Source organism: Vulpes vulpes, chromosome 4 (assembly GCF_048418805.1).
Source record: "Vulpes vulpes isolate BD-2025 chromosome 4, VulVul3, whole genome shotgun sequence".
NCBI classification, from domain to species: Eukaryota; Metazoa; Chordata; class Mammalia; order Carnivora; family Canidae; genus Vulpes; species Vulpes vulpes.
In genome coordinates this window covers 43961016-43979501 of record NC_132783.1, presented here as the reverse complement: position 1 = coordinate 43979501, position 18486 = coordinate 43961016, and the positions used below count along the sequence as shown (strand labels likewise).

The 18486-nt window shown below is 37.8% G+C and overlaps 1 protein-coding gene across 1 annotated transcript in view; it reads left to right on the top strand.

Annotated features, from left to right (window-relative positions):
• MTTP (microsomal triglyceride transfer protein) overlaps positions 1 to 18486 on the top strand; it is a 44852-nt gene that overhangs the window by 20873 nt on the left and 5493 nt on the right. Inside the window, exons 9-15 of the mRNA XM_026015646.2 lie at positions 2066 to 2234; positions 3051 to 3158; positions 8014 to 8223; positions 9733 to 9944; positions 12183 to 12280; positions 12398 to 12519; positions 13912 to 14139. Coding sequence (XP_025871431.2) covers positions 2066 to 2234; positions 3051 to 3158; positions 8014 to 8223; positions 9733 to 9944; positions 12183 to 12280; positions 12398 to 12519; positions 13912 to 14139 — 1147 coding nt within the window. The remainder of the gene's footprint in view (positions 1 to 2065; positions 2235 to 3050; positions 3159 to 8013; positions 8224 to 9732; positions 9945 to 12182; positions 12281 to 12397; positions 12520 to 13911; positions 14140 to 18486) is intronic.

Sequence of the window (18486 nt, the reverse complement as noted above, 5' to 3'; positions counted from 1 at the left end):
TTTTTGTAAAAGTGAAAATCTTCTTCAGATCTCTTTTAGTTAGCAAAAACAGGTACTAATGTAGGTCTTTTGTAAAAGCAAAGTAGCCTAACATAAACTTTGGAAAAGCAGGGGATACTTGCATTTATGTAATATTGTACCATATAATATGCAACCCACACGTAGTATAATGTAATAGAAAGGATACTGGGATGAACTAAAATTAGAAGACTTGGTTTTTTTTTTTTTTAAGATTTATTTATTTGAGAGAGAGAGAGAGAGAGAGAGAGCAGGGGGAGGGGCAGAGGGAGAGAATCTCAAGCACATTCCCCACTGGGCAGGGAGCCCTAAACAGGGCTCATTCCCAGGACTCTGAGATCATGAACTGAGCTGAAATCAAGAGTTAATACCTAACCAACTGAGCCACCCAGGCGCCCCTGGAAGGCCTGGTTTTTAATTTTGACCTCCAACAGCGTCCATCCTTTGGGCAAATTTTTACATTTAGCCTCTGCAAGCCTCACTTTCAACATCTGTAAAATACAGAGAATAATTCCTTCTAATTATTATAGCATAGTGAAAGGCAGGATGGTGGAATGTAATATTTCCCAAAGTGTCCATTGTGTGTATCCTGTAATTTGAAGAATTTTAACAGTATGCCAAGAGGAAAGAAATCTGTGAGCAACTGAGTTGGAAAAATGCTGGGTGAAACCAAATCAAATAGTTTTCTTGGCTGCAGAAATTTTCAACATCTTTAGTCGTAAATTATTATGTATAAGTTTCCTTAAACATATGCTAGGCTTAAATAACCTTGAAGAGCCCTTTCCTTACAACATTTCATAGAGCTAGAATCACACGGAAAAAAACACTTTGGGAAACACCAATATATTTAAAAGATCATGGATACCAGAGTCAGAAAAACCTGAGTTCCAACCCCAGCTATACACTTAACAGCTATGGGGCCTTGAACATCTCTGAGTCTCTTTCCTCATAAATAAGGGGAAATATTAGTATTAAACTGACAGAGATGTTTCGTGGATTAAATGAAGTAATTGTATTAATAACAATATATATTTATTGAGTGTTTACCACGTGTCCAGCACTATTCTAAGTGCTCTACATAGATTATGTAATCTATTCCTCCCAACAATACTAAGGTAACCACTATTTTTAGCCCTATCTTATAGACAAAGAAATGAAGGTAAAAGAGAAGTTGCACACCTAAAATTTCTGGTGCAGTACTTGCATAATAGGTACCTAGTAAGTATTCTCTCTCAGTTTCTTCATTCACTAGGTTTTTGCTAGGAACAAAATGATATAGTGCAAGCATATCCCTTTTTTTAAGTATAAAGCACTAACCACATGTATAGTGTGTTTATACAATGCGGAATAAACTTACATACATAATATATTCATTAGTACGACAACTAGTTTCAGAAATTTTACCATCCCAGACCCAACTAGATTCCTAATGACTGGTATATATAATTAGAAATGAACTTGCCTATAGGAGCGCTACTCTGTCCACACATAGTCATTATGGTTGAACATTGAACTATATACCATGGTACTTTTTATTTTTAGAAAAAAAATGAACAAAATCTTCTCTCTTGGATATAAATTAAAGTTAAAAGGATTTCCCATCTTTTCTTTAAGTAATACCGCCTGAGTTAAATTAGGCATTTGAGAAATGTGTACATTTGCAAAGCTAATTAGAGAAAGAGAATCAACATTTGAGACCATAAATCTGATGTATTACTCATACAGAAAAGAATTTGAACCTAATTTATAATTTTATGTGTATAATTTTGGCATATAAATTTCCAAGTTATGTTTGGCTTAGGCTATTACAGGAAAATTAGTTTGTATATTCTAAGTATATGTTGAGTTACAGAGAGAAGCATTAAAGGAGAGGTTTAAAATAAAGTAGGGAGCTCTTTTTGAGGAAGTTATTCATTTTTCTTTTGTTTATATAAAAAAATTTCACTTCTTTAGGAAACTCAAATCAATGGAGAGTCTGTGAATATTAGAGATTTAAATAATTCCTAAGTGGACTAAACATTGATATCCATGACTCCCTTTTTCTTAGACCTCAACTGGTAGATGCCGTCACCTCTGCTCAGACTTCAGACTCATTAGATGCCATTTTGGACTTTTTGGATTTCAAAAGTGACAGTAGCATTGTCCTCCAGGAAAGGTTTCTCTATGCCTGTGGATTTGCCTCCCATCCTGATGAAGAACTCCTGAGAGCCCTCATTGTAAGTCAAATGAACACTGGGAAAAATAAAGGCTCTCAGCTGCTAAAAAGTTCATTAAGAGTCTAAGCAGTAATTAGATTATTATCTTATTCATTAATCTTAACTGTAGTAAACTATTTCACAGTGTCTTCTTTGCAATTCCTTTAAAATAACATAAACTGTAAGAAAATTAAAAAGATTATATTCACCTATCATACAATATAACATAGAACAAAATTTCAGAGGAAGTGAATCTTGATTATTCTCAACAATTGATTTTTTGAGGATTTGTTTTGATTTCAAAAGTCTTTACTGGCATTGAATATACAATGCATTGAAGAGATACAATCTTCCAATATAAAAAATTTATATTGGAAATAAAAGCTAGACTTCTCTTGGGTTCAAGAGTTAAAAAACAAAATGTGCACTTATCCCCTTATGAACTAATGGAATAACTCATAATATTTTTGGAAAATGAAACCATTTGAGAACCTGATAAAAGCAATGAAGCTTCTCTTTACCCATATGCAAAATTTTACGGATTTTTTTTTTTTTTGGTTCACTGACACAGTGAGCCCAATCCATAAACCTCTCAGAAGTTCATAGACCTATGTTAAGGAGATCTGGAAAGGAGAGATTCTAATAACTCTTTAATTCAAAGTTAGAAAGTGAATTTTTAAGTGTCCCCAAATCAAAATTTTGAATTTGCTATCTAGGAACATAAAAACATTTTTCTTAGACATTGGTTATTTTGTTTCTTAAAAAACATTTCTTAAAATGTCCATTGGAAATGTTTAAATGTTTTGATAATCTCTTTTATCTCTGTTTGGCTAATAGAGTAAGTTCAAAGGTTCCTTTGGGAGCAATGACATCAGAGAAACTGTTATGATCATCATTGGGGCCCTCGTCAGGAAGCTGTGTCAGAATGAAGGTTGCAAACTCAAAGTAAGTGCAAATCCAATCTCATGTATTATATAGTTCCAGATCATTTTATGTCATACACACTGAGCTGCCTATCATTGGCACTCCTAATCTCCCTTACCCTACTCCACTTTCCCTATTTCCTAGCAATTATTGTCATCTAACATACTTTATAATTCAGTTATTCATTTTTCCTTCTATTTCATTTTTTTAAGAAAAATATTAGACTCTAGGACTATCTCCTAGAGGAGAAGATTTTTTAAGGTTTATTTATTTATTTTAGAGAGAAAGAAAGCATGAGCAGGGGGTGCAAAGGGAGGAGAAAGAATCTCAAGCAGACTCTTCACCGAGCTCAGTTTCCTATGCAAGGCTAGATCTCCCAACCCTGAGATCATGAACTGAGCAGACCAAGAGTCAGGTGTTTAACCAACTGAGGCGCCCTGAGAAGAACTTTGTAAGAAGTGTGGTTTGCAGTTTTGAGTTTTGATGGAGGGAATTTCTGATTACACAGAACTTTACATTTTGTTTTTAATTTCATTTGCTCGAAGCTTCTCCATTTGCTTGAGTGGACTATCAATTTTAACATTTTTCTCATAAAAAACCAAAAACTCATTTTGTAAGCTTAACTAGATATAGGAAACCCAAATGGATTAATATCCAACAAAGCCTATCTTTCTATAATGCAAATAAGTTAAAGATACTGAATATATAAAAAGTCTTTTTTTTTTCTGGCCCACATTTATTACACAGCCAGCTTCTAGTCAGCATTTTTCTTCTCTCTCAAAAAGGACACCACTATATTATTTTTCCTGCTGAGTGCTTGCCCTTAAAAATAACAGGGAGAACATTCTTGAAATAGTGCTGAAAGAGGCAACCCATAACTAGAATGTAAACTAAGTATGAAAAAGAACACTAAAAAAAGAAATGGCAATGAAAATGTTTGAATATCATCCTAGTGAGTTCTGGCAGAGATCAAATTTGTACTATTTCTATGACATCAAAGTCATATGACTTCTCATATTTTTCAATTTCCATAATTATTTGAGTAGCCAATTTATTTCAGTAATCATATGTCAAATATTTTGGCTAAAGACAAAACTCATATATGAAAATATCCATTCAGCAATATTTAATGAGCATCTACTTTGTGCTAGGTATATTAATCCTTTAATATAAAGATGCATAAAATGCATAAGATAAAAATGCATTAAAAAACCATCCTCAAAAAACTCCCAGTCCATGTATCAAATACAAACAAAAATCATATTGAAATAAAGCAAAGTGCTCTGAGAATACAGGACATATAGCAAACTATTCTGTTTGAAGGTACTGGGGAAGGTTTCACCAAAATAGGGATATTTGAGCTTAGTCTAGAAGAATTTTTTAGGTAAAGAGATGATAGTATGGAATGAAGGACATTGTAGGAGAAATACAACAATGCATGAAAAGGTCCAAAGTCAAAATAGGTCTGGTATGCTGAGAGCAGTGAGAAATTCTGTGGAGCTGGAGCACAATATTCATATTTGTGAGTCAGATAGGTGAGAGTATAGCTGCAAGAAAGAAGGGAAGAGAGAAAAGAGAAAAGAAGTTGGATCTTTATTAATGAGAAGCTCACAAGTCTGGCCTTCATTCCGTAGAAGGAGAGGAAAACAGTTAGTTTTTAGGCAGATGAATGAGATGCTCAGATATTTTTTTATTTGTAAAGAAACAGAGTGTATGGACTGGCTGTTGACCAGATTAGAGCCAGTGAGAACTGATTGGAAACATTTGCAACAAATGGGCAATAATTAGTAAAGGTCTGAATTAACAGAGAAGCAGTAGGGTTGAGAGAATGAGACAGATTCAAGAGTCATTAAGGAGATAGAGTTAATACTACACAGTGACTGATGGGCTAGGGAGGGGGGGGGGAGTATGAAAGAGGCTAAGAAGTTGGGTGACTAATATGCTTCCAGGGTAGGATACTAGGTGTGGTGATGTTATCCACTTAAACAGTTTATAGAACTTAGTTTGGGGGTGGGAGGAAGGTGGAACTATGGATTTGGCCATGTTTAAGTCTGAAATCCTCTGGGCTGCCAAGTTGAGATGTCCAAAAGACAGATGGCCATAGCGCCCTGCAGCCCAGAAGAGGAGTTAGGGCCAGGAACAGAGTGGCTGCAACCTTGGGAGAGAATAGAATGTAGCATGAGAAGGAAACCAAAGGATTAAAGGTAAAGTTTTCCTGAAAATGGGATAGCCAAGTTCTCATCAAATCTTAAAAGTTATCTTATAGGTAGCTTAAAACTATCCACTACCACTGTCATTCAAGTTGTTAATGTTTTGGGGCAACTTTTTAAAAAATGTATCTTTGAAGATAATTAGCCACGTGATGGACTGTTGTAAATGTTGACGTTTGCTTTTCAACTTTCTGTGATGAAATATCTATCTGTCTATCTATCTATCTATCTATCTATCTATCTTGCCTCTCAGGAAAAATTTAGGGTATCTAAAGGACATACAATACTTTTACTGCCCCGAAGTTATCTGCTATCCTGTCATTTGCTGAAGTTTTTCAGCATTTACTAATGTGAAAACTCTCATCTGCCCTGTGACAGCCAGACAAGTTTACTCACTGAATACAAAGCCTCCTATTTCTTTTTCTTATTAGTTTTTTGCCTACATTTTGACCTCCTTCCACCTTAATTTCATTTTTCCTCAAATTTGTATTTGAAAAAATTCAAACCTTCAGAAAAGTGGTAAAAATAGCATAATTCCTTGAAACTCTATGTATCCTTCACCTAGGTTTGCCAATTTTTAACATCTTGCATATTTCTAGTATCTCATTTTATTTGTATTTTGACTGAACCAGGTGAGAGTGGGTTGGAGACATCTGGCATTTTATCCCTTAATCCCTTTTACTTCACATTACTTGAGTGCTATTACATCTAGGCCCTTATGGTGGACAAAATATATATATTTATTATGTGGCGAGCTCATACTGCTATCTTTAATTCCAACCCAATGCGACAAGCTTCTTTCCTTCCATTCCATATGTTTGTCTTCCTTCTACAGCGAGAACCTTGATGTTCAAGAACATCAATATATTGATTCATTTGCTCATTCCTATAACACACATGAAATAGTTTGGGAATTGCTATACCAGTATTGCTACAAAAGTCAGACTAAATAAAGTTTAAGACCATCACAGTTCTTTTTGTTCTTAGAATATAATCCACTAAATGGGTACAGCCAGAGCTCTATATTCAGAAGTCTCTTGCATCAAGTCTTTGTTATTCTCTTCTGTTTAATGATGTTAACAGTTTGATATACACTTATGTTTGTTTCTGTTTGAATTCAATTTTGGCAATCTTCCATCCTTGTTGATTTAATTTTATTTCTTGAATATGTGAAATAATAACATGGTTCAAAAGTCAAAACTACCTTTTAAAAGCATTCTCAAAGGGATCCTATTTCCTTTCCTAGCCCTTCTACCCATTCTCATCTGCCTCCTCCACATACTTGATGTCCTTAGTTTTTGGTTTCTCCTTCCTGTGTTTCTTCTTGCGACAGTAAGCAGATGTACACACATATTTTTGTTTCTTTTTTCTTTCATAAAATACAGCATTCTATATACACTATATATATACTGGTACTATATACCAGTGTATTCAAGCATCTCTTGCATATGGTCACGAGGTGATTTCTGCCATTTTACAATTACAAATAATGCTGAGATGAATAATCTTAGGCATATTTTTTCTTACTGTTGGAGATGGAACCTCAGGGCTAGGGTTGCTGGAACAAAATGCAGACATGTCAGCTTTTGCCAAATTATCTTCTTTAGGAATTGTACCATTTTATGTTTTCACCAATAATGCATGAGAATGCCTATTTCCCCATCGCCTCAGTGGGAAAGTATATTATCAAATTTCTGAATCTTTTAATCAGTCTGATAGTTGTAAAATGGCATTTCTCTGGTTACCGATGAAATTTAGTATCTTTCCTTCTATTGGAGACCTTTTATATCTTCCCCCACTCCTATCTTTCTCTCTCTCTCTCTCTCTCTCTCTCTCTCCCTACTATGTGTATATGTGTGTGTGTGTGTGTGTGTGTGTGTGTGTGTGTACCTGCTGCCTAATTTCAGAATTTGCAAATCCTATAAATGAATCAGATCTTAGGAATCTTTGAAGATGAAACTGAAGCCCCTAAAAAGATGTAGTAGCAAAGACCAGAATCCAGGTGTCCCTATTTTATAATTTGCTTTTCCATTAAACTGTTAACTTATGCTCAAATCTTTTTTTATTCTATGCCAGAAAAGGGGGCCTTTTTGATTAAAGAGCATATTTGAAAAGTACCTATCAAAATATCTGTCACATAGAAGGCATTTAAGAAATATTTCCTGAACTGTATGGCAGCATTAATCAAATTTGGATTTAAGCGGAAACAAGCACTTGATTCCAAATTTAAACATTTAGAACAAACCGTATGGTCAAGGTCTAAGTACTTTCATCAAATTGTTACTTAAGAAAAAGTGTGTGGTGTCACAAAGGTGCCATCTAATTTTTGCTTTAGAAATTCAACGAGTGGGCAGTTCAATGAGTAATCAATTACAAGATAATTTTAAAAATAATTTTATACATTCAGAATGTGTTCAAAAGAAAATGTATCTTATTAATTGCACTCATTGTTCCTTAAGAATATGTTTATATATGGATTTTTGAAAAAGCACACCTTTATCAAGTATACTTGTTCATTTTCATTGTGTATCTCAGTCAGTCAACCACTGCAAAACTTTCTAAGAATTTAGGTTGTTTTCTTGGCCCCAACAGTGAAGCCAGTATTGTCCAAGCCTTATTTAATGTCTTATTATATGTATGTCTGAGGTAGTATGTGATTCTTTTAGGCAGTGATAGAAGCCAAGAAGTTAATCCTGGGAGGACTTGAAAGAACAGAGAAAAAAGAGGACACCATGATGTACCTGCTGGCACTGAAGAATGCTCTGCTTCCGGAAGGCATCCCACTCCTTCTGAAATATGCAGAGGCAGAAGGGCCTGTCAGCCACCTCGCTACCACCACTCTCCAGAGATACGATGTGCATTTCATAACTGATGAGGTAAGTGCCCCAAGAGTATTTGCAACATTCACAAAAGGAAAAGAAGCATGTCTAAACTTGAGTTAAATGCAAAGTTCTCTGAAGTCACCCTATTTTTTTCCCCAAATGAACCATCTCTCTTTCCTGTTTAGAAATAACTCTTAAATTGAATTTAAGGCTATTCTGAAGCAGCCTTACATTTGAATAGATAATGTCCTATATCCCGAAGCAAAATATTGAAGCACATCCTCTTATTTTAAGAAACAAATTCTTTACAGAAATACCTTTACTTCCGTAAGCTTTAAGATGCTCTTAAATTTTTTAACACTGAAATATCCTGGCTTAAGTATTATGTGTGTTGTTTCCTATAGCTACATTTTCAGGAAGCCATCTAAGTTAAACTTCTGTTAGAGCAGAAAAGTTTATAAATCTCAAGATAAGCTGCCTGCTGAGAATATTTCCAGTTTGCAGCTGAGCACCTTCCCACTACTTTTGTGTCAAAGTTGGTGGGCTGCAAAGCATCATGGCGAGGGTCAGGGCTTTTGAGACAGACCTACATATAAATTCTGTCTATTTTTTTCCCAGTTGTTTGTGCTCAGGTGAGTTATTTAACTTCTATATACTCGAGAACAAGGCCAACATTTGGGGGAGATAGAAAAGAGAAGAGGGAAGTGGAATTGAAAGGACTGCTTATAAATGCCTAGGTCAGAACCCCCCATACCACATATTGTTAGGCGAGGCTAGTAGCCAACAAAATTCCAGTCCTTCCAGTCCCCAGAAATTATTTTGGCAGATTTTCTTTGGTGTCAATATTTTGTTAAAAGCATTCCCCAATGTAGCCTGTGGACTTTGGGTGACAATGGTGTGTCAGTATAGGTTTATCAAATGTAACAAATGTACCACTGTGCTGCAGGATGTTGCTAGAGGGGGAGGTTGCATGTGTGTTGGGCAGGGGGGAGTCTGGAAGCAAGGGACATATAGGAACTCTCTGTACTTTCAGCTCAGTTTTGCTGTGAGCCTAAAAGTGCCCTAAAAATCAGATTTATTAATAAAAAAAAGGGTAAAGGAAGACCATGAAGGACTTCATGGAAGGAAATATCACTTAATATAGCCTACTCTCCCCAGAGCCCCATTGACATGTGGCAGTATTCTCTTTAAAAATCATTATTAGTTAGGTAACATCATGATATGCTGCAATAACAAGTGAGCTTAAAAAAATCTCAGCTTTTTAGAAATTTGTTTCCCATTCATGCCATGCCTCATGTAGGTAATGGGAAATGTGGCTCTAAGTTTACTACCGTTGTAGTAAAAAGAGAGGGAGAAGCAGCTCTTAAGCGTCTTGGTCCCACAAGAAGTTACCCACAGCAATTCTGTTCATGGCCCATTGGCCAGAATTTTGGCCCCAAACTAATTGTAAAGAACCTTGGAAAATATAAGAACACACACATATTTTTTTAGAGCACAAACTAGTCCTCACAATACCAATTTAAAACATCTAGATGTGCACTATGTTTGGACATTTTTGAACAGGTAAAGAAGACTTTGAACAGGATATACCACCAGAATCGTAAAGTTCATGAAAAGACTGTACGCACAACTGCAGCCACTATCATTTTAAATAACAATCCGTCCTACATGGAAGTCAAAAACATTCTGCTCTCTATTGGGGAGCTTCCCAAAGAAATGAATAAATACATGCTCGCTGTTGTTCAGGACATCCTACGTTTTGAAACTCCTGCAAGGTATGATAGAGTGCACCTGCCTTTCTGTTTATTTAAGCAAGCTTTTTTATTTTATTTGCTCAAGCTTGTTTGTATATTGGTGTAGCACACATGTAACTAATAATAATGATGTGGTCATTATGCTAGGTTATGTTACATAAAACCAGAGTTTGCCAAATCTCCCATGAGAACTATTTAGCAGGCCAGATACTTCACTTTGGCACTATGATTTGAAACCCAGGGTATGATTTTTACTTTACGTCTCCTATTTAGTCTGATAAATATATATTGCCAATATATATTTTGTTTGTAGTGTTCTAAAACCCAGCTACATTTTTAATAGGATGATTTTTATCAATAGCACAGCAAAATGATGTAAATTCTCACCAAATGGTCTTCACTGTTAGCTTTTCAAATGTTAGTGATCTGACATTGAAGCCTTGTCTATCACAGATCAAATGAATCTACCATTTAAGTTAAAAACCTCAGGCATGGCTCACATTTTGGGACTATGCAAGGTATGAAGAGCGGGATCAGCAGACTTCATCGCTCTCAGAACTCTTACTGGATTCATCTTCCTTCCAGTCCCCAGGTTTCTTCTTCTGAATTCACTGATGTCTCCCTTCAAAGTGAGGTTTCCCCAGAGCTCTCTGTACTTCCTCACCTAAATGAGAGGGCTGGAAAAGAAATTTCTACCCACCCACCCCTTCCGAGTTATCAGTCAAGTTACTGATCCTTGCACAGCAGGATCCCCAGGAAAGGTCCAATTTGAGTGTTTCTGGTTGAAAAGGAAAACAGACATGGGGGAGGTTGGAAAATAGATGAAGAGAAAGGGGAAAAAATTAAAGGCAGTAGAAGAAGAGGGTGTGGGAAGACTGAGACAGGTAGAAAAGAGCAGGACAGATAAGGAAGAAGGAACAGATGAGTGAGGGAGGAAGAAGCAAAGTCTGCCAGTAGACATGTATTCCAAGTAGAATGGATTTGACTTCTATCTTTTTGTTTGCTTTTATGACACTCTGTGGAGGAGACCCTGGACCGGTCTGCTGCCTTTGTCTTGTGAACCGAATGATGTAGGGGACAGTAAAAGAGGAGGCAGTGGGGTAGAGAGCAACGAGGGAAAGGCAAGCAAGCCGTCACAAACACTGCAAGTCAGAGTCTCAGGGCCAGAATGGTTAGAGTTGGAAAGGACATTACAGGCCACTTTGCTTGGTATCTCTCTCTTCAGTGTCGGGGGGTCTAGTCTTCTGGCAAGTGGAGTCTAATTTTTGCTTCCACCTGTCCAGGGGTGTGGGGTTCACCTCTTCTGAGGGAATTTGTATCATTATTCAGAGACTATCACTTAGTTCTTCTTTGTGTAACTGAAAACTTCCTTCTGGCCCTATTTGCCCCAATCTCTGGAACAGACTGAGCAGGTCTAATCATTCATCCATATGCAGGCCCTTTGAATATTTGAAGATAGCGATCATGACCTCCTTATCCTTTTTTCTTCAGGCTGATATAACTTAGTCATATTGCGTTGGGGGGTACCAATAGGGTAACCATTCCCTCCGCTCAATAATTTTCTACCTCAGATTTAGATCCAGATTTCTTTGGTTGATTATTTTGATATGTTTTGTGGTATTATCATAATGTTATTATTACTGATATGATTAGTGTTAAATAGTCAAGATTGGAAAGATTACAACACTCCTTAGATGGCAGGCAAGACAGAGGCATGGGGTAAGGTTGAAGACTTACTTTAGAGGAGATAATCTTTCATATATGTGTTTTACTGAGATATCTCTTTAATTAATTAAGTAGAAAAAATTCCTGGAAATGAACTATAACATATCATCAGCCAATGATAACATTAGAAGGCATAGGAAAATGTTTAAAGAAACATTGGGCAACCCCTCCCCCCCAGTTTGGTACAGTTTTCCTTGAAAGTATATACTATTTAACAATAGAACCATGATGATTCATAGAACATGTGTTTTCCACTCCTGAGGTGTGTCATCAGTTGGTTTAAGCCATTCATAGCTGGGTGTCCTCGCCTTGCTGTCATTTTGATACCAACCCGAATTTCAAATATCTGAGGAATGAAAGGGAAAGCCCTAATCCTAATGCTGGTACTCCAGCTGGCACCTCCCCGGTCTTGGAGCGGCATGAGGAAAATTTGGCCCCCTCTTTTTTCCAGTGAGGATTTGTTTTTTTTCCAAATCTGATATGGGAAGCAGCCATTACAATGAATGTGCAGCTTTTTCCTTTTCTGTGTTACAGCAAAATGGTCCGTCGAGTTCTGAAGGATATGCTTGCTCATAATTATGACCGTTTCTCCAAGAGTGGATCCTCTTCTGCCTATACTGGCTACATAACACGTATGTCACCCAGAAAGGGGTTCTCCCTGGACTCTGCCCTTCCCCAAGTTGGTATTGCTAGAACTGTTACTAAATCACATGGGGGGTTTGTTTTATTTTGTTTTGCTTTGTCATTAGGTGCTCCCCATTTGGCATCTACTTACAGCCTTGACATTCTTTACTCTGGTTCTGGCATTCTAAGGAGAAGTAACCTGAACATCTTTCAGTACATTGGGAAGTCTCATCTTCACAGTAGCCAGGTAACTCATTTTCCATTAGTTTTGCTTAATGAAGTATATAAAAAATTAGTCCAAAGAGAATAAAATACATACTGATGGTAACACTATAGAATGTGTAAGCTAATGGTGGCTTCTATTTTAAGTTGCTCATGATTCCATCATCTGCAGGGTGCTATATATGGTTTATAACCCCAGAGAGTTTCAAGTATGTACTTGAAACCTAAGTGATTTGATTTAGTGGACTTGCCAAATATCTATTTGTCATTTCAAAGGCAAACCTATTCACAAAATTGAAATTGTGCTAATATATTTTACTTATGCTTTAAAAATATTTTATTTTTATTCATAGATATATTCCTTCAGGCTCCACTTACCTTACCCTGGAATATATTTTCCTTCTCTAGATGTTTCTAGGAAAAGGGGGTTGATTCCTCATAATAAAAACTTTGACTCTCTAAAGAGTCCATCTACATTTTTAAGTACCAATAGGAGAGAAAAGAATAAAGTGGAGGCATTTGACAACTGGCTGAATTACATCTCTTTATTTTTATCCAAAATTTCGTTATAGTCTATAAAGACTTCCTAATTACAAAACATACTTTATTTTTAGTTTTTATGCATTTCAAGTTATCACCTTCTCATTAAGCTCATTTAGCTTTAAAAATGATCCAATACTACACAAACTTGAATTCTTATCAATATCATATTACTATTCCCTATGATGAGACTCCAGTCAGAATACTATGTCCTTCTGCCTGAGGAATCACCATCTGTTTGCTGATATGCACTCCGAAATGTCAAACACCCAGTGGTTACAGGGCTGGGTATGGAGGACAGAGAATATATAGGATTCCTATTTATGGGAGAGATCTTGATGTGAGCCCCCATCATCTCTTCTTTCAGCTTGAGAGAAAAGTTTGACAGGAAAGGTGTTGAGTCATGGCTTAGCATGTTCCACGCCTTCTTGTAGCAGCCGCCTTATGGCCACTATCCCAATATTTCTCCATCTCCTTTTAGGGGCTCTGAAGGACAGCTGATTCATTATGTGTGACAGTCCTAGAGGGATTAAGGGTCTCGAGAGTGACATCATACAATGGAAAGCTCTTGGCCATGGTAGTCAGACAGAAGGGGCTTGAGTTCTGCCTTGGCCATTTGAGTTTTTTGGTTTTTGGTTTTGCCTCACCTACAAAATGGATAAAAGGTTTTAAGGATTAAATGAAGAAAATAAATTCACCTTCTGTTCAGGCATAGAGTTGGTTTCCTATTTTTGTTTTGTTTTTGTTTGCCTAGCTGCTGCAGATATCTGACTTTTTGACCCTGAGGAAAGTTCTAGCAATAGTTCAGAAGCCTCACCATCACTGACAGAACAGGCAGGGAGCTTCTGTCATGACTGTCATCTCCATTTTTTCACAGGTGGTCATTGAAGCACAAGGTCTGGAGGGCTTGATTGCAGCTACTCCTGATGAGGGGGAGGAGAACCTTGACTCCTATGCTGGCATGTCAGCCATCCTCTTTGATGTTCAGCTCAGACCTGTCACTTTTTTCAATGGATACAGTGATTTGATGTCCAAAATGCTGTCAGCATCTGGTGACCCTGTTAGTGTGGTGAAGGGACTCATTCTGCTGACAGATCATTCTCAGGTAATCTATTCATTCTGCAGGTATTTATTGAATCCCTAACGTGTTCCAGGCACATTTGAAATGTGCCCAATGCTTGGAGGATACAGGACAAGGTTCCACCCATCTACAGGTCACATTCTAAGCACTCGCCCAGTTGGTATTGCTGGCCTTTCTCCTTCTCTCCTTTGTTATAGGCAAGCAGAGTTTTCTTTCATCTTTGTTAGCTGGTGAAGTCACCTCCTCACATTGAGGCAAAAGAGAAAATAGTCAATATAATATGAGTAATAAGATTATATGTATTTCAATAAAACTGAGAGAAGAGAGAGAAGAGAAAGAAGAGAAGAGAAGAGAAGAGAAGAGAAGAGAAGAGAAGAGAAGAGAAGAGAAGAGGAGAGGAGAGGAGAGGAGAGGAGAAGGGAAGGGAAGAGAAGAGAAGAGAAGAGAAGAGAAGAGAAGAGAAGAGAAGAGGAGAAGAGAAAGAAGAGAAGAGAAGAGACTAATGCTAACACAAACAAGAAATTACGGAGAAAATAACCTAAGCCCTTTTGTTGTTCATCAAAACTGTGTCATATGGATATCTCTAGGTGCAAGGAAAACTGGTAAACGTAGTTTTTCAATGGGTGTCGCGTCACCCTGAATAAGCCTGTGTTTCAGTTAGTATGAATGAAGACAAGGACAACCAGTTGTACATGTCATATCCTTTAATCCTCAAAGTCACATATGAAAAAATAGTAAATTATATAAGAATTTTGTGTTGCATATATCCATTGCAGTATTAACTTTAAGGAGATTATTTTTTTTTGAAAGAGAGAGAGAGAGTCCACGGGTGCATGTGGTGTGGGGTTGGCGCAGAGGGAGAGGAAGAAAGAAGCCTAAGCAGGCTCCATGCCCAGAGGCTGATGTGGGCTCAATCCCACAACCCTGAGATCATGACCTGAGCTGAAATCAAGAGTTGGGCTCTTAATAGACTGAGTCCACTCTGGCACCCCTAAGGGGAGATGAATTCTTAATGAAAAACATCTCTGAAGAAGCCATAGAGTGCTGAGGAGGTGATCTACATTTTAAGACATGGGAATAATGATGGTTCAACTCCACCTGTGTGTGCTCAGCTACCTATGAGCAATCTCTGATGGTCAGAATTGGGCTGTAAATCTTCATGAAAACATAGTAATCTAGATCAGGCTCTTCAGACTTTTTATGTAAAGGGCAGAAAGCAAATATTTTAGGTTTTGTGGGACATATGGTCTCTATTGCAACTACTCAACTCTGCCACTATAGAGTGAAAACAGCTCTCAGCAGTATATTAGCAAATGAAAGTGGCCGTTCTCCAACATTTTATTCTTAGGGCTCTCTCCTACTCTGTCCAGCAAGCAGGTCAGATTAGCCTGAAGGCTCATAGTTTGCCAACCCCTGATCTATATTATCTTGTAAAGTTCTTTTCATTAAGAGAGGGCATCTAAGATGTATTCTAAGGCAAAGATCACCCTATGGCTATTAAAACTTAACCCGATGTTTGTGTGTTTCCTATTGGAACATTTGGCAGATCAGGGGTTACTATACAAATAAGCTGCTTGAGGCTCCCTGGTTCTGCAGAGCAACCCAGTAATGCCATCCCAGCTTCAGAGGCACATACCACTCTAGGTCAAGTGCTGACATTGAAGGAAATTTTGGCAGTGGATAGCCTGTCACAGCCACCAAGGCAGATGGAATTACTCGGTGCCTACTCTCGCTCTCTCTTTTCGGCTAATTGGATTACTCTTCAGAGAAGGATGTCTGATAAAGTCAGCTTAAAAGGGAGATCCTCTTTAGCCAGCAAAGAACATATTCTCCTGAATGGAAGCAATGGGATAATTTGTCAAAATATCCGTGTTTGAACTATAAGAGACACCTTTGGGATCAAAGGTACAAGATCAAGAGGTCACACTAGCTACAAATGTAAAGCTTTAGTATCTTGTTCCTGTAGGTCATAGGTAATAGTTTAAATAAATATGCATCTGGGTCAAGCAAGGACATAAGCCTATGATCTTTTTAATGATATTTCTCAGAACATGCTTTCTTGCACACCAGGAGACAAAAGACAGTTATGATTTGTGATAGTCATGTGTGGTAATAGAAAAGTATCCTCCCTAGAGACAGCTGGGTATTCATTCTGTCTCCATGTGTGGCTACCAGGCCTGATTTCCTTTTCAATCTTCAGATATAATGCTTACCATGGAAGATTTAGTATGGGAATTGAAAGAGATACCAAATGTCGAGCTTTGGAGACACAGTAGGTACTCAAACTCTTAGTTCCACTTATTTTATACCCTTAAAAATTAGAACCACTGCACTATGTGGCTTAGTCCCTTTCTTGTTTTTTTTTTTTTAAGATTTTATTTATTTGTTCATGAGGCACACAGAGAGAGAGGGTGAAGCAGACTCCTAGAGGGGAGCCCAATGTGGGACTTGTTCCTGGAACCCAAGGATCACGCGCTCTGTGCTGAAGGCAGATGGTCAACTGCTGAGCCACCCAAGCATCCCTTGCTTAGTCCCTTTCACAAGGAAGAGTGGTCTGTCCTCTTACAAGGGTCAGTGCTCTGTCCTTCTATGGGAGCTCAAGAAAATTCCTCTGTGATTATACATAAGAGTTCTTCCATGGTCCCTTTGCATGACAGAAATGGAATCTTCCCAGAAAACCAAGGCACTCCTTAAAACCCAGACTGCAATGAAAATGCTCTCTCCCCACAAAAGGCACATTATCTAAAAGCTGTGAAATAACTCTTTTTCATGGCACCTGGTGTGTTTTGACTTCTACCTATCGTATGGCCAGTGGGAAAGCCAAAGTTTACATCAAAGACCCTTTTTTGGTTGGGTAGACTAATGGGATTATAGTTTTCAAATTGAGAAGAGAGGAGAAATTCCGAAGAAAGGAATACTTCATTTTTTTTTTTTTTAGAGAGGGAGGGAGAGAGAGAGAGAGAGACAAGTGCACATATGCACATGTGAGTGAGAATGTGTGAGGTTGAGCGGGTAGAGGGGGAGAAGAGAGAGAGAATCTTAAGCAGGCTCCACACTCAGTGCAGAGCTCAAGCTCATGACACTGAGATCATGAGCTAAAATCAAGAGTTGGATGCTTGACTGACTGGGCCACCCAGGTGCCCCAGAAGGAAATACCTCTGCGATAAGGTACACAGTAGGATTCATTTAGGAAAAATCACAATTATGGTACAAATGTAGAATGCTGAAATCTTGGTTCTGTAATTCATAGGCATAGGTTAAAATTTGAGCATAGTTATTCTGGCTTTCTGAGGATAATTTGTGTTCCTTCATATTAGTTACATTGCACGAGACACCCTTGTGTCCTACTACAATCACATTTAGTTCTAGACTAAATGTAGCTGTAAGTATTCTTAGGGCTCTCTCCTACTGTGTCCTGAGCTCTGTTACGAGAATCTCATGCTTTCATTCAAGTGCCTTTTAGACTGAAAGTTGCTTTATGCCACAGTGAGACTTTTTTGGTATACTTGGTGATAAACCAAGGCCTTTGACTGAGATTTCTTGCCACATATTTTGGAAAGTGGAGAGAATTCAGGGAGATCAATATGATCCTTTCTAGAAAGCAAAATCATGGCATTTGTAGTTGGTGAAAGCATGGCTTGTTTGGTCTGAGTAGGGCAGTTATACAAGGGAGTTAGTCATGCTGCCACTTATCATGAACCTAAGATCTTTGAAGGGATATCAAAATTAAGGATAGAAAGCCTTTTTTTTTCCCCCAGAGCCATTATCATTTCCAACACCGTCCCCAGGTAATCTGATTGCAATCCAACTGAAGAACTTTTCAGCCAACATCACCCCAGCTAATGCACTCAGAAAATGCAAGACTTAAAGGCTAACTGCTGACAGACAACACAAAACAATGGGTTTTGGATAATTGCAAAATGGCTCAAGATAGACTATGTTTGTAAATGAGTCCCTCTGGAAAATACTGTTGATTTCACGTTGGACTTGTTTGTTTATTTGGATGTCATTCCAAATGTCAAACAGCAAGGTGTAAAGGCTGAGTTAAATTGTTGTACCTTCCCTTCCTAGCTTTATCTAGGCAATCCCTAGAACTTGTATAGTACACCGGCAGTTTTTATTCTGCCTTTCATTTGCCAGCAGGATGCAGTTGCCTATATTTGACACAGCACATAACCAGAGAAGTGCTGAAGGACACGAGAGATCATCCAGCCCAATTCCTCCCCCCCATCCCAGAGCCACAGCTGGATTTCTGGTGAAGATGCCTTCAGTTTCCCCAGTCAGGTGGTTCTCAAATTTAGGTACATCAGAATCACATGAGGGCTTGTTAAAACACAGATTGCTGGGCCCCATTCTCTGAGTTTGTAATGC